Here is a 15920-nt window from a genome sequence, read left to right as displayed (position 1 = left end):
GCCATTTGTGTGACCGGACGAATGCATTTCATGATGCACGAGGAAGGAAAACATATGAAATACAGACGTTCATTAATTGTGAGAGCATATATGCAGTATATATGATAACATGCCCTTGCGGACTAAATTATGTCGGCAAAACTACCCATATGCTCAAAAAAAGGATCCAGGAACATGTGTGCAATATAAATGAAGGTGATGAAACCAGCCCACTGGGACTGCACTTTAAGCTTAATCATGGGAAGAATCCTGAAGGCCTGAAATTTAAAGGCATAATTAAAATGCAGATTCCCTCTAGAGGTGGTGACCTCGATAGGAAGTTATGCCTGATAGAATCGAGTTGGATTTTTAGATTGGGAATGGTAATCCCTCATGGCTTAAACTCTGGTATCCCTTTGGCCCCATTCCTCCAAAGTTAATTGCCCAACAGGGGAGTTTGTGGTAATACATTTTTCTGTTGGTTGAACAATCTTACTTAGTTTAAAGATCGATATAAAGAATCGATATGAAATCGATAAGCTGTCGGTGCAACTTTAGTTGTATGTGTGAAGTGCGGCTGAATGATGAGTGACAGGTGAAAACTGGTACCGTTTGAAGCCATTGCATAAAGTACATTTAACATGAGTGATGCAGCATAAAAATTAGTCTCTTAATACACTGAACCTGTACTGCTTGGATTTTGATAAAAAAACTGGATGTTTATCCTCTGACGAAGGCCGGTGGGTGGCCAATACTAGTGATGGCACGGGCAGAGCGGTGATGTCACATCCGGTTCCGGTGGAGCATCGCACTGTGCATAGCGTGAGCGTGACTGTGGGCCTACTCAGAACACACATAATGGGCAATAGAGGCACGGAGTAGACGGAGCACAACAAGTGGCTGGAACAAGTGGAGCTGTAAATACAGTTAGCTGGAAAAGCAAAAACTACGCCGTGGAGGTGGTGAGAGCCCTCAGCGGCAAATCATGCTTGCATAAACAGCTTTGAATGTGCATCTGTTTCATCTAACCTAAGCGCATATCTACTAACCCTGTGTGAACTGTGATAGCTTTGAAAAGCGGCCTCACGCTGTGTGCAATAATGGAGCGATTAATCCATACATGGACAGACTTTTGTCGCTAATTAGAGAGTGGAGGAACCAATAAGTTGCATGCAATTGATTCTATCAAAACTCCCGGGAGTAACAAGGACTGTCTTATGTGTGGAGGTGTGTGACATGTGAACTGGAGTGATTGACACAGCCGGCTGTGATACAGTTTGTTAGCACCGCTATATTTGCCCATTTTTAATGGGTTTTGGGGTATTCTGTATAGCAATATTTAATAAAGCAGAGTTTGTTTAGCAGACAATTGTGGAATTGGTTTTGTAATGCAGATGGTTGATCACAATTGGCTCTCCTATAAAAGGGTACATTATGCTTGAAATGGTTTTGGCGCAGGATATTGTTGATTGATGTGTATAGGGTTAGGTAAAGGCCAGCAGGAAGAAAATGCTTTTTTTTTTTTGGTCACCTCTCCCCCGTGTAAAAGTACAATGTATTCTCTTACATCTGACCTTGGCCACATCTCTTGGTCACTTACTATATTAGCTGGCCAATTTGGAAACTGGCCACACTTTTGGCTTTGGCCATAACGGTTTAAGTGTATGCAAATGTTGCATGCAAATATACACAGCTTGAAAACACTTTTGGAAACTTCTACCATAATTCTCTTTGGACAGATGAGTAGAAACTGATTTATCTGGACACCAGAACAGAGGGCATGTTTTGAATAAACCAAATACAGTATTCCAGGGAAAAAAAACTCATACAAATGGTGAAGCATGAAGGTGGAGTTGTCATAGTTTGGGAATGCTTTGCTGCAGCAGGACCTGACCAGCTCACCGGGCCAGATTTATCAAAGCATTACTGACAGTTTTTTCTTCTTAAAGAGAATCTGTATTGTTAAAATCGCACAAAAGTAAACATACCAGTGCGTTAGGGGACATCTCCTATTACCCTCTGTCACAATTTCGCCACTCCTCGCCGCATTAAAAGTGGTTAAAAACAGTTTTAAAAAGTTTGTTTATAAACAAACAAAATGGCCACCAAAACAGGAAGTAGGTTGATGTACAGTATGTCCACACATAGAAAATACATTCATACACAAGCAGGCTGTATACACCCTTCCTTTTGAATCTCAAAAGATCATTTGTGTGTTTCTTTCCCCCAGCAGCTATCTTCCACTGAAGTGTCAGGCTGGTTCTTCCTGCAGAGTGCAGACAGCTCTGCCTGTATGTAATTCCTCAGTATGTGAAAGCCCAGTCAGCTCAGAGGACGATTTATCCAGCTTGTAAAAGATGAGAGAAGAGAGAAGCTGCCCTACTCTAAATAATACACAGGCAGTGTGCAGAGAGGGGCCAGGAGGGGGGAGATGCATCACAGAACCACAACACTGAAGAACTTGGCAGCCTTCCAGACACAGGCTGACAAGTCTGACAAGAGAGAGATAAGTTGATTTATTACAGAGATGGTGATAGTAGAACGTGCTGCAGTAAGCCAGAACACATTAGAATAGCTTTTGGAAGTTGTAGGATGATAAAAAACAGGATGCAATTTTTGTTACGGAGTCTCTTTAAACTGTCCTTACCAGCAGGGGGAAGTGTTCTGCACGTTTGTAAGAAGCTTCCCAATGCTTACTTGAGTAAAGGGAAACTGAGGCAGTTCTGAGTGTTTTCTTTAGATTAAGGACAGTGCAGAACTGTCCCTGATTAAGAAGTGGCTAATACCACTTCTTAACCCTGCAGAGCAGGTTTACACTGACACCTCATAGCTTCCTTTTTGATTTACTACCATCTACCCACACTCATTTGTTACTGAGGTGAACTCTCCCTTCACCCTGGTGATGTTTATTTGTTTAAAGCGGACCCAAACCAAACGTTTTTTTAAATTCAAAATATTTAGTTGCACCACTCTGACACATACAAAGATAAATAAACACTCCTTCAAGCCTATGAGCCTTTCAGTGCATACTTTTTACCCTTTTCTTTTCATAGCTAGGGTTATACAGGTGGCAGACATTAGCAATTCCTCCTTTGCCGGACACCATCTACTCCACTAGTTTGCCGGATTCTGTCCCGGCAATATGAAAGGAAGGGAGGGTTTCCTCCAATAAATGTAAAATATTGTAGATGTGTATCGTCATGCAGCTGTAAAAAGGCTGCTATTTATCATTATAATTTAGAAAATCGATTTTATTTATGAAATCTTGTATTTTTAATTTGGGTCCACTTTAAAGAGAATCTGTACTCTAAAATTCTTACAATAAAAAGCATACCATTCTATTCATTATGTTCTCCTGGGCCCCTCTGTGCTGTTTCTGGCACTCCCTGCTGCAATCCTGGCTTGTAATTGCCATTTTTAGGCAGTATTGACAAACAAAATACATGGCTTCTAACTAGAGTGTGATAGGCTTGAGAGTAGCTCAGTCTCTAACTCATGTAGAGCTTGGAGAGGGTGTGTATAGCTTCTGCCAATGACAAGCAGTGCAGCACATTCCACACATTCCAGCCTCAGCCGACAGAAGAGAGAAGATTAGATCATATAAAAGAGATAACACAGCCACTCTGCAACTAGAAAAGGCTGCAGTAACACAGACCACATTAGAACAGGTATAGGAACTTATAGGATAGAAGAAATAAGGCTGATTTTTTTGTTACAGAGTCTCTTCAAGAGAAGGAGGGGAATTGTGGATGAGTGTGTGGAGAATTGACTGGTAAAAGACAGAGCAGACATCAGGATTATTTGAAAATGGAAGTTTAGGAGAGTAATTACAGCCTGGGCTGCTAGTGTCCCAGATGGATAAACAAACTAGTCATACACTGTTGTGTTCATTTGTCTGAGACACTGTACTAGCTCCTCCTCACTTAGAACAGTTTAGAAAGGAAACAGCACCATCTAGTGGCTTCTTAAGTTGCCTGAGACAGTTCTGCACGGAGATCTACAAGCCTACCAGAATATTGTCTCAGACACTCTTGATAAATCTGGCCCACCATCTTGAATTCTGAAGTGTATCAGAGGGTGCTTGAGGAATGTGTGAGACCATAAGAAAATCTTAAAACCTGCAACATGATAATGATCCTAAACAGACCAGTAAATCTTAAAAAAAACTGGCTGAAAACTAAGACAGGAAGGGCAACATCCAATTCACTTTTTCTCCAAGATGAGACTTTCACAACATATGAATAAAATGCCTTTTAAGCCTACAACAAGCAAGAACATATTTTTTTTACAATACTTTTTCACCTACTTTTTGGTACTGTTCAATTGCAGATTGCTGAAAAGTTGCTGAAAAGTTATTTTAAACAGAATATTAAAAATTATCTCCTAGGAGAAAACTTAGGAGAAAAAGTGAATTGGATACGAAGAGTCCTTAGCCCCTGTGCAATTAACCTTTTCTACTGAGTTTTAGATTATATTTTCACACCTTGTCTGCCTTTTAGTTTGAAAACTATTTTATTGAGAAGCCAATGAAGCCGCATACATTAACCTCCCTAGCGATCAGTGTAGAGAGGAGGAGGTGGCACTAGTTGCTATTGGCAACCTTAGTGAGGGTCAGTGGTGTATAGTTTGGTGTGCCTCCGGATAGCAGCAAGCATAAACAGCAATAATATAGAAGGTAGATTCCGGGCACCAAAAAACTGCAAAATCCACATTTATTTCATCCCCACACAGTGGCGTAGCTAAGGAGCTGTGGGCCCCCGATGCAAGTTTTACAATGGGGCCCCCCAAGCACTCTATACATAACAATTTATACGGCGCACCAAAATCTGCCAATGGCAACTACAGTGTCAGAGGTGCAAGAAGGGGATAGGGAACAGTTTGTTAATGATTACCACTATTCAAAGTATCTACAGAAGTCATTATTATGAGCATAGGACCAATAGAGAGCTAATTCTGTAGTTAAGGGAGGGCCCTTCGGGGCCCCTCTGGCCCAAGGGCCCCGATGCGGTCGCTACCTCTGCACCCCCTATTGCTACGCCCCTGTCCCCACATAAAGACAGGTATAGAGAGTCTCTGAGGAAGCAAGCGTTTTTTGGCTTGTGAAACGGCTGTTAGACCAGCCCTGTGCACCTGTACCTGTCTTTATGTGGGGATGAAATAAATGTGGATTTTGCAGTTTTTTGGTGCCCGGAATCTACCTTCTATATTATTACTGATTAACCTCCCTAGCGATCTGGACGAGCTGAGCTCGCCGGAGGGCATCGCTCAGACCCTGGTGCACCTATTTGAATAATTTTTTTAAAAAAACACGCAGCAAGCACTTTGACAGGCGATCGGCAACACTGTATACAGAGCCTATGTCCCTGGCCTACAAAGGGACAAAAGCGCTAACACTGACCAACCCATACAGGCGAGTCAGCAACTTATAGAGGTGAGAATATTCCACGCAGTGGCTTGTCGTCTATATTGTTTTGAAATTGAGTGCGCTCTTCCCCTTTTGTTTTGTCCCTCCCCCATCCCTGTCTACACAGATATTCTACTAACCACAGTGAGTGGTCCTCATAGAGCCGCACCATGCCCCCATCATACAATTGTTGTCTCTACAAATTCACACCACCTATCCAGATCGCTCCTCCTGTGCACATGGGAGTAAATATATACCACTCAGTATATAGGATCATCCACCTTATAACACTGCAGGGTGACCTCTTGAACGCATCCTAGTGGCTGCAGTTCTTGAGCGCTTTGAGTTCAACAGGAGAAAAACGCTATACAAATGTTTGGATTATTATATCGGATTATAATCACGAGTGTCAAATATATTGTATTATGAATCAGGCTGTAATAAAGATCATTTATATATTTTTTCAAATGTATGGGGTGGTGCCTATTCTAGGGGTTTTCTTTGTTACTTGTGGGAGTATCAGTTATCTGACATCCTCGGAAACAAGTTTTAGGCTTATCTGGGTATATCTCATGTAGTCTCTCAGGCACCAAATAGGATCTGTGTAATAGGCGTAATGAAACCTCCATGTTAGTTACCTGGAGACTACCTATAGAAAACATATTGAAGCATTGCTGCCACTGTTCAGCGTCCAGTACTACTCAGCAGTCCTTTTTCCACTCAACTTGAAATGGAAATTTAAGATTGCTAGGGCCTACATTGTATGTGGAGTAAAGAAAAGAAAGTGTCTCCTTGTCTCGAAAAAAGTAACTTTAATGCCCTGGCCTTTCTGGATGAGGTGTAGTGGAACAACTGAAGGGCCCTGAAGAACTCAGATGTAGAGTTGGGCCGAACCTCCGATTTTAGGTTCGCGAACTTCCGCGGAAGGTTCGGTTCGCGTTAAAGTTCGCGAACCGCAATAGACTTCAATGGGGATGCGAACTTTGAAAAAAAAAATTATGCTGGCCACAAAAGTGATGGAAAAGATGTTTCAAGGGGTCTAACACCTGGAGGGGGGCATGGCGGAGTGGGATACACGCCAAAAGTCCCCAGGAAAAATCTGGATTTGACGCAAAGCAGCGTTTTAAGGGCAGAAATCACATTGAATGCTAAATGACAGGCCTAAAGTGCTTTCAAACATCTTGCATGTGTATACATCAATCAGGTAGTGTAATTAAGGTACTGCTTCACACTGACACACCAAACTCACCGTGTAACGCAGCGCAAACAGCTGTTTGTGTAGTGGCGGCCGTGCTGGACTGGTGCGCACCATGGCGAGAGTGCAGGTTTTGGTGGCTTTACAGCCCATATGGTCGCCTGGCTGATGTAGCTGAATGACAGAACAGTGACTGTCCAGCTGATCAAATTTGGTCTGACCACAATGAGGCAACGACCTTATTATCGTGGGTGTGCCCCCCGAGACACTCATCTAGGCGCCGGTGGCGGGTTCACTAAACAGAACAGGTATACAGTGGCGGGTTCACTAAACAGAACAGGTATGCAGTGGCATGTTCACTAAACAGAACAGGTATACAGTGACGGGTTCACTAAACAGAACAGGTATACAGTGGCGGATACACAGAACAGGTATGCAGTGGCAGGTTCACTGAACACAACAGGTATGCAGTGGCGGGTTCACTGAACAGGTATACAGTGGCGGGTCCACTGAACAGAACAGGTATGCAGTGGCGGGTTCACTAAACAGAACAGGTATACAGTGGCGGGTTCACTAAACAGAACAGGTATACAGTGGCGGGTTCACAGAACAGGTATGCAGTGGCAGGTTCACTGAACACAACAGGTATGCAGTGGCAGGTTCACTGAACAGGTATACAGTGGCGGGTCCACTGAACAGAACAGGTATGCAGTGGCGGGTTCACTGAACAGGTATACAGTGGCGGGTCCACTGAACAGAACAGGTATGCAGTAGCGGGTTCACTGAACAGGTATACAGTGGTGGGTTCACAGAACAGGTATGCAGTGGTGGGTTCACAGCACAGGTATGCAGTGGTGGGTTCACAGCACAGGTATGCAGTGGTGGGTTCAATGAACAGGTATACAGTGGCGGGTCCACTGAACAGAACAGGTATGCAGTGGCAGGTTCACTGAACAGGTATGCAGTGGTGGGTTCACAGCACAGGTATGCAGTGGTGGGTTCACAGCACAGGTATGCAGTGGTGGGTTCACAGCACAGGTATGCAGTGGTGGGTTCACAGCACAGGTATGCAGTGGTGGGTTCACAGCACAGGTATGCAGTGGTGGGTTCACAGCACAGGTATGCAGTGGTGGGTTCACAGAACAGGTATGCAGCCAGACAGGAACAAGTTAAGCCTAAGTAATCTTTCCCTGAGAGACAGTCTGCAGCAGCTCTCCCTACTCTCACTAACGCAGGCAGCACACGAGTGACCGTAATGGCCGCCGCTGCCTGCCTTATATAAGGGGGGGTGGGGCTCCAGGGGCTAGTGTAGCCTAATTGGCTACACTGGGCCTGCTGACTGTGATGTAGAGGGTCAAAGTTGACCCTCCATGTGCATTATGGGGCGAACCGAACTTCCGCAAAGGTTCGCCTGCGGGACGCGAACGCGGACCACGGAAGTTCGCATGGAACCGTTCGCAGGCGAACCGTTCGGCCCAACTCTACTCAGATGATGATATAAGAAATTTGTTTATGGCACTCTGCTTAGAGCAGGCTTTACCATTTAGAGTTGTGATGAGGTTCAGGGGCCACATATCCTCGTCTGCCTTTTAAGCCATCAGCAAGGGGGGAAAAAAAAAATAATTTTTATTGTATTCTTTAACTTCCCTTTTTCAATTGCAAAGTTCTAAAACGTTATTTTACAAAAGTAAAAAAAAGGGGAGAACTGAGAAGAAAAATGTTAATTGAATAAGGGCCATGGAGTACCCAAGTCAAAGCCCAGATTTTAATCACATTAAGATCCTGAAAAAATTATGCATTGAGAAGAGGGGTAAAACTTTCCTCAGACCTAGGTCAGAGACTGTGAAATGGCTACAAGAAGTGTCCTGATGCAGTGTTTTCAGCCTAAGGGGGTAACACAAGCTATTAGGGAGTAGGGTATATTTTTTGTTGTTCACCTGCAATGTAATCACATTCTTTTCCAAAAATACATACATAAATTATGGGAACATTTCCTAATAAAGAACTGAACTATTTAATGGAATGTCTCATTTTTTTCTAGATTTTATCTATATACTTAACCACTTCACCACTGAGGGGTTTTACCCCCTGACCACCAGAGCAATTTTCACCTTTCAGCGCTCCTTCCATTCATTCGTCTATAACTTTATCATTACTTATCGCAATGAAATGAACTATATCTTGTTTTTTCCGCCACCAATTAGGCTTTCTTTAGGTGGGACATTATGCCAAGAATTATTTTTTTCTAAATGTGTTTTAATGGGAAAATAGGAAAAATGTGGGGAAAAAAATAATTATTTTTCAGTTTTTGGCCATTATAGTTTTTAAATAATGCATGCTACTGTAATTAAAACCCATGAAACGTATTTGCCCTTTTGTCCCGGTTATAAAACCATTTAAATTATGTCCCTATCACAATGTTTGGCGCCAATATTTTATTTGGAAATAAAGGTGCATTTTTTTCATTTTTGCGTCCATCCCTAATTACAAGCCCATAGTTTATAAAGTAACAGTGTTATACCCTCTTGACATAAATATTTAAAAAGTTCAGTCCCTAAGGTAACTATTTATGTTTTTTTTTAATTGTAAATTTTTTAATTTTTTTTTAATTGCAAAAAAAAAAAAAAATGGGGAGTGTGGGAGGTAATGAGTTAATTTTATGTGTAAAAGTCATTTATTTGTATGTGAAAAATGTGTAGGGTGTAGTTTACTATTTGGCCACAAGATGGCCACAGTAACTTTTTGTTTTAATGCGACCTCCAAGCTTCCTTCCGGAAGCTTGGAGGAAGTATAAGGAGGCTGGACACGTGAGTTTTTTCTCACAATGATCGCGCTGCCCATAGGAGAGCAGCTGATCATTGCGGGGCTTAGATCAACGAACGGGAATGGATTTTCCCGTTCATTGATCTCTGGGCGAGCGGGCGGCGGCGCGTTTACTAGCGGCGGGCGGCGTGTTTACGAGCGGGAGCGCGGGCAGCGTCGGGAACGCGGAAAGTACGTGTTTCTCCGTCCCTGGTTGTTAAAGGATGGAAAAAGGGGCGGAGAAATACGTACGCGCGGGGGTAAAGTGGTTAATATATATAATCTTTTGAGACTCATTAAATCCCAACCGCTGCTTTGAAATAAACCACCTAGTAAAACCTACCGTAAATTAAAACTATGATACATTTGACAACTTAGAATTAAACTAAGCATCATCTGTTACACACCGTATTTTCCGCTGAAAAATGGGGCAAAACACGTCCCTGCGTCTTATACAGCAGGGAATCCCCAACTTGCGGTCGTCCACCGATATGAACCGCCAACCTACCACCACATCGGGGATACCCTGCCTGTGTGTATGCCTGCTCCCCCACATGCCTCGCTCTCTCCCGGTGTCTCTGCAACCCCCCCCCCCCCCTTGCGTCTCTGCTCCCCCCATGTAAGTGTAAAGGTGTATCGGGTAACTGGTTTACCTATCCACCATGCCCGTGGTGATTGCAGACATCCATCTCCTCCATGCGGATGGCTCTAGTGAAAGGCTTGCACTGATGACGCGATCAGTACAAGCCTTTCACTAGAGCCAGCCCTACGGAGGAGACTGATGTCTGAAATCCCAGCGAGCATAGCGGAAAGGTAAGCGAGCTGCCCAATACACTTCTAGACTTACACAGGGAAGTGGAGATGGGGGCGGGGGTTTGCAGAGATACAGGAGAGAGAGGGGTGGAGCAGGTACACTCACATGACACTGAAGGGGACACAGAAGGGACAGAAGGTCACACAGGAGTACACGTAAGGGGCACATGGACACAGGACGACACATACGGAAACACAGGACGACACAAAAGGGACACAGGAGGACAATTAAGGGACACAGGAGGACAATTAAGGGACAAAGGAGGACAAATAAGGGACAGAGGAGGACAAATAAGGGACAGAGGAGGACAAATAAGGGACAGAGGAGGACACATAAGGGACACCGGAGGACACATAAGGGACACCGGAGGACACATAAGGGACACCGGAGGACACATAAGAGACACCGGAGGACACAAGGGACACTGGAGGACACATAAGGGACACACAGGAGGACACCAATTGGGGGAGGAACATGTATAAGATGCTCCTGGAATATGAACGCACCAGGTTTAGTAAATATTTTTTTTACCTGTTTTTTGCCCTCTAAACTTAGGTGCATCTTATATTCTGGAGCGTCTTATATGGCAGAAAATACGGTACTTCTTACTAATAATACATGGAAATATAAGATATAAGATTTTGTTGACTACACCTGTGGCAAAGGAAAAGCAATATTACCTTTCACATTTCGTCTGTGTTTTGGAGTAGGAGAAGTGAACACAAACGTATTAGTGGAGTTGTCAGGTAATGTTTTACTTGCTCGAGTCCTTGTCAGTCGTGCTTTTTTAGATTGCTTTTTTGTACTAGGAACATTAGACACAGCGTCTTCACCATCCTGTGATTGCAAAACTTGCACATTTTTCTCCATATTTTCTTCAGACACTGAAGGAAGAGTGCTTCTCCTAGTTTGCCTTACAGTCGATATATTTACTTTATCTGTCAGTTTTGTCAAAACACCCTCTTCAGCTTGTGGTTTTAGAGATTTTTCAGCAGCCACTGGGGATACTTCTGCAAGTTTAGCAATAGTAGATCTTCTCACCATTTTCCTCGGAACTAGTGTACTTTGTTCTTCTGACTGTATTTGTTCATCTCTAGCAAACCTTTTGTCAATCTGATTTTCTGTTTTTATACTTGACCATTTTCTGGAAATTGGCAGATTTATTTCTTCTTTGATAGAAACCAGACTGGCATTATGCTCAAAATGCTTGACAAGCTCATTTACAGCATGCTTCCGTCTTCGACTAGGTGTAGCAACTTGTTTATTTTCATCTATTCCTATGGTTTGGTTTGAAGACTTTTTGTCAGTTTTTGGCATCATTATAGAAGACCTTGTTAGTCTTGTAGGCGGTAGAGAAATGGCAACATTTGGATCTAGCATGTCTTCACTCAAGGCGGGTGTTTTGCCTCTACGAGTTCTGCTTGGAATAAATGGCAGATGTGCTGGAATTTCCTGTACACGTGTCAACTCTTCTTTGGTGTCTTCAGTTTTTTTATGAACAGAACTCCTTGTTCTCAAAGTCCGCAAGGAGAACTGCTTTTCCTGTGAATTGAAGTCTGCTGATTCTCCTGAATGTTCTTTAATTTTTTTACCATGTCTCCTGACACTAGGTGTATTCTCAACTTCATTAGAATTTCCAGTAGCTTCTGTGGATTTCCTAATATTTCTCTGTAGGGACTGAGGACTAATGAGAACTAATTTGACCTCCTTTTGCAAAAACTCAGTTTCAACATCATGTCCTTGATCATTGGAGTTTTCTGGTATCATATCTGCCTGGATTGTCTCAACGATATTTTCAATGCAGATTTCCTCTTGAGCAGGTATTCTAGAAGATATATTAACATTTCTCGGCTTTGTAAGATCAGATTCAATAGTTACTTCAGCTGTGACATTCTCGCTTCTGGTATCTTTAAATTCATTGAGGAAATTCTTCTCTACAGCCACTCTACTTGGTTGAAATATTTCTTCCTTTTGTTCACAGTCAAAAACAAATACATTTGCGGGGTCAGCATCAGTAATTTTAGTCTCATGGTTGATATGTTCCTTACTGAAACCGAATAAAACCTCTGGAAAAGTTTTCAGTTTTGCAGGATGATTTGTCTCAATTGCTGTAGTATCTATTGATTCATCTTCTCTCTTGTCAAGGAATAGTGTAAAGTTACTTGGAGCTACAGCATGCTCTATTTCGGCATCATTAGTTTCATCATTCACAGGACCTCTTTCAGCAGAAAGCTCACATTTATAAAGAGGTCCAATATTCAGATCATCACATTCCAAATGGATGTCTTCAGTTGTGTACCAATTAATGCATGTCTTGAGATCTGATTCAACCACCTTATTCTCTTTAATACCCTATAGAAAAAGAATACAATTTAAATTGGAACCTCGAATACATATACTTTATATGAATATAAAATAGTTAATATTAACATAACTTTCAAGGACTATCACAAAAAAAATCCAACATTTTAAATACATGTGTACACAAATACGTACATTTATTCCAGATTAAAATGCACTATACATTTCTTTTCTCCTATGTTGCTGTAGCTTACAGTAGGCAGGCAAAATCTGACAGGTCTGAGGAGGAGATGAACTACTCCAAAATCTGTCAGATATGTCAGATTTTTAATACCTGCTGTAAGCGACAGCAACATAGCAGAAAAGTAATTTATAGTACATTTTAATCTGAGAGAGATGTACACATGTTTTTTTAAACATTATCATTGTTTTGCGATAGTGGTTCTTTAATGCAAAATTTGAAATACATACACATAATGGGCTTGATTTACTATGACAAATAGCATGCATTATCCAAGTTAACACTCCTAATCAAAGATAACACGCCTTATTAGAGATATCACTCCTTATCAAAGGTAACACGCCTTATAGGAATAGCATAACAAGCACTACGAACTTATGCCTGCTAATCGGCAATGAAAAGAGCTCCACTCGTCCTGCCCTGAGCCCCTGCAGGTTCGCAGCACTCGCTATGCTACTCAGATACGGTGTGTTAACTCTGATAGACGTGTTATCTCTTGTGTTATATAAGTGACAGTGTCATAGGAAAAAAACATATAATGCAGTTTACTCTGGAAGACATGTATATTTTATATGTTTATATTTTTAATTTTTACAATTTATATGATAGTTGTCCTTTAACCACTTCACCCCAAAGGCGTTTTTACCCTAACGGACAAGAGCAATTTTCACCTTTAAGTGCTAATCCCTTTCATTTGCCAATAGCTTAATCACTACTAATAACAATGAAATGATCTATATCTTGTTTTTTTTTACCACCAATTGGGCTTTTTGGGGTTGATATTTGTTTTCAGTAATTACTTTATTTTCTATGCATTTTAAAGGGAAAAACAAAGGAAACAATGAAAAAATACGCTATTTCTCCAATTTCATCCTCTATAGTTTTAATATAAACACTGCTACTGTGCATAAAACCCACACATTTTTCTGCCTATTTGTCCTGGTTGTCAAAATGTTTTAATTATGTCCCTAGTACAAAGTATGGTGACAATATAGCATTTTGACAAAAAGCTATTTTTTTTTCTTTGGTATTTTTTCCCCCACTATTTTCACATGCACAGGAGCGCAGGTGCACGCGCGCACAGCGGCAGCAGCACTGTCTGACTTATAAAAACGTCCTGGAGCCATTAAGAGGCTCTAGCAGGACGTTTTTATAAGTCAGCTTGTCATTAAGTGGTTAAAGGAGACCTGAGACAAATAAGTATAAAAGTTTTATAAATACCGGAGGCTTCCTCCAGCCCACTTTGCGCCAATCACTCCCACGGTGTCTTTCTCTACTTCCTCGTTCTTCCAGTAGAATCCCCGTTAGCTTGGGCAGTCAGGGCGCACTATGCGTGCACGGCCTAGCCAAGTAGCTAGCCTGATAGCCCAACAGTCATGTGAGCTGGTCCACTGGTCAGGCAAATGCCTATTATCAGTTGGTCGTCTAGTTGTTTGCCATCCGTACACTCGTCTGGTTGTCGTCCAACAGACCAAAATCAGACAACAACCAGGCGGTTTTGGTTGAGCGTGTGTACAGGCCTTTAGCGCCTGTACACACTGGCTGCATTGCAAGGCTTTTTTCAATCACAAGCCTTTTTAAAAATAATGAAAATCGTGATGAACTGTACACAGTGGTGCAATGCAATTTTATAAAATCACAATGACTGCAGCACTTTTTGAGCGCTGTGTTTCAAAAATCACATACAACATGATGCGATTGCATTGGTGACCTTGCAACTTGCGTTTACAAGCCTTTAAGCCAATCACTAGAAAAATAAAGCATTCAGTTGAGACTCTCCGGGGTGTTGGGAGACTCAGCCTGCTGTTGCAGTGGGCTGTTTATGATTGAAGTGGTGGGACTGAACTTGCCAGGGAGAGGCCGCCGCTTGTGCCTGCTGGCAGGGCCGGATTTCTGGCAAGGCCACCTAGGCCATGACCTAGGGCGCCAGATTAATCCCCCTTGTTAAAGTGAACCTCCAGACTAAAAATCGACTCAGCAGCACTGAAAAGGCCTCGTGTTTCTTTAACAGTTTCACAGCATCAGAACTTTGTTTCTCTTATACAAGCCTCATTTTTAGCTGCACAGAAGAAAACTGCCCGGGCAGTTTTCCCCTTATGCTGTGCAAAGCATGATGGGATTTCTGATGTTGTTGTTCTCGTTCTGCTGTTTTGGTGCAATTTTTTTTTTCTTTTACATTTTGAATTTGACATTTGAAGCCAAGTGTGTGCAGCTGGGAGGGGTTATCAGGACACAGGACAGTTGGAACTGTGTCTCCTGCTCCTTGTCACCTCCTTTCAACCAAAAAAGATGGCTGCCCCCATGACAAAGATGGCAGCCCCATGAATCACAAACATTTGCTTGTTCTTTTAAAACAGGGTGGGTAAAATATTATATTACCTATCTATTCTAATTAACATAACTAATGTAACTTAATAACAGTATGTTTGTTTAGGCTGAAGTTCCCCTTTAAGGGTGGCTGAGAGGCATTCCCACCCGACCGTGCTATCTTGCTCCCTTATCCAGACCCAGTCCATCCATGGCCTCCTTTACAGTTTGTAGATAACAGCAGGCGGATGCGGGCATGCTGGGCGGCCGAGTCTGATGACTCATCACACACCACGTGGCAGCTCCTATGGGATGGTGAAAGGTCCCGGCGGGGCACTGGTGGTAACAAGCATGCGGCGATCATGGCCAGGAGGCGTAACGAGCAATCCAGCAGGCAAGGTGCACATGATGCTGCTGGCTGCAATTCAGCTCACAGATGGAGTTCCACTCCGCTCTCCTCCTTTACTTCCCAGCTGCTCGTTGGTGTGACGTAATCCACTTACTACCGGGAGATTTAAGCGAATGCTGCTGCCTGGAGAGTGCTGGGGACGGAACTTTCACTCGCACTGGGACAAGTAATCAAACAATGTTTATTGCAGTCAGATAGCTGCACTTTAGATAAGCTGACCTTGCCCTACTCTGGAATGCTCTCTGTGACTCTGTCTTACTGCCTGCTCTTTTGCAGAATCCTAACACTCTCCCGTGACATGTCTCTTTTCCTTTTCTTCTTTTTCCACTCTCCCTCTCTTTCCAACTTCTCTGTCTGCAGTCTTGTATTCTATTAGCCTCTTTTTTCCTATCTCCTCTTCCCTATCTTTAGCTCTCTTTTCCTCTCTTATTATCCTGTGCTCCCTGTCTTCCCCCTCCCCATCTTGTG

General features: G+C 42.6%; 1 protein-coding gene across 1 annotated transcript in view; it reads right to left on the bottom strand.

Moving 5' to 3' along the window:
- Window positions 1–15920, bottom strand: part of LOC137504020 (protein ELYS-like) — an 831023-nt gene that overhangs the window by 84404 nt on the left and 730699 nt on the right. Inside the window, exon 15 of the mRNA XM_068231910.1 lies at window positions 10875–12546. Within this exon, the coding sequence (XP_068088011.1) occupies window positions 10875–12546 (1672 nt within the window). The remainder of the gene's footprint in view (window positions 1–10874; window positions 12547–15920) is intronic.

The sequence above is a fragment of the Hyperolius riggenbachi genome, chromosome 4 (assembly GCF_040937935.1).
Source record: "Hyperolius riggenbachi isolate aHypRig1 chromosome 4, aHypRig1.pri, whole genome shotgun sequence".
Taxonomy (NCBI): domain Eukaryota; kingdom Metazoa; phylum Chordata; class Amphibia; order Anura; family Hyperoliidae; genus Hyperolius; species Hyperolius riggenbachi.
This window is presented reverse-complemented; position numbering and strand designations above follow the sequence as displayed.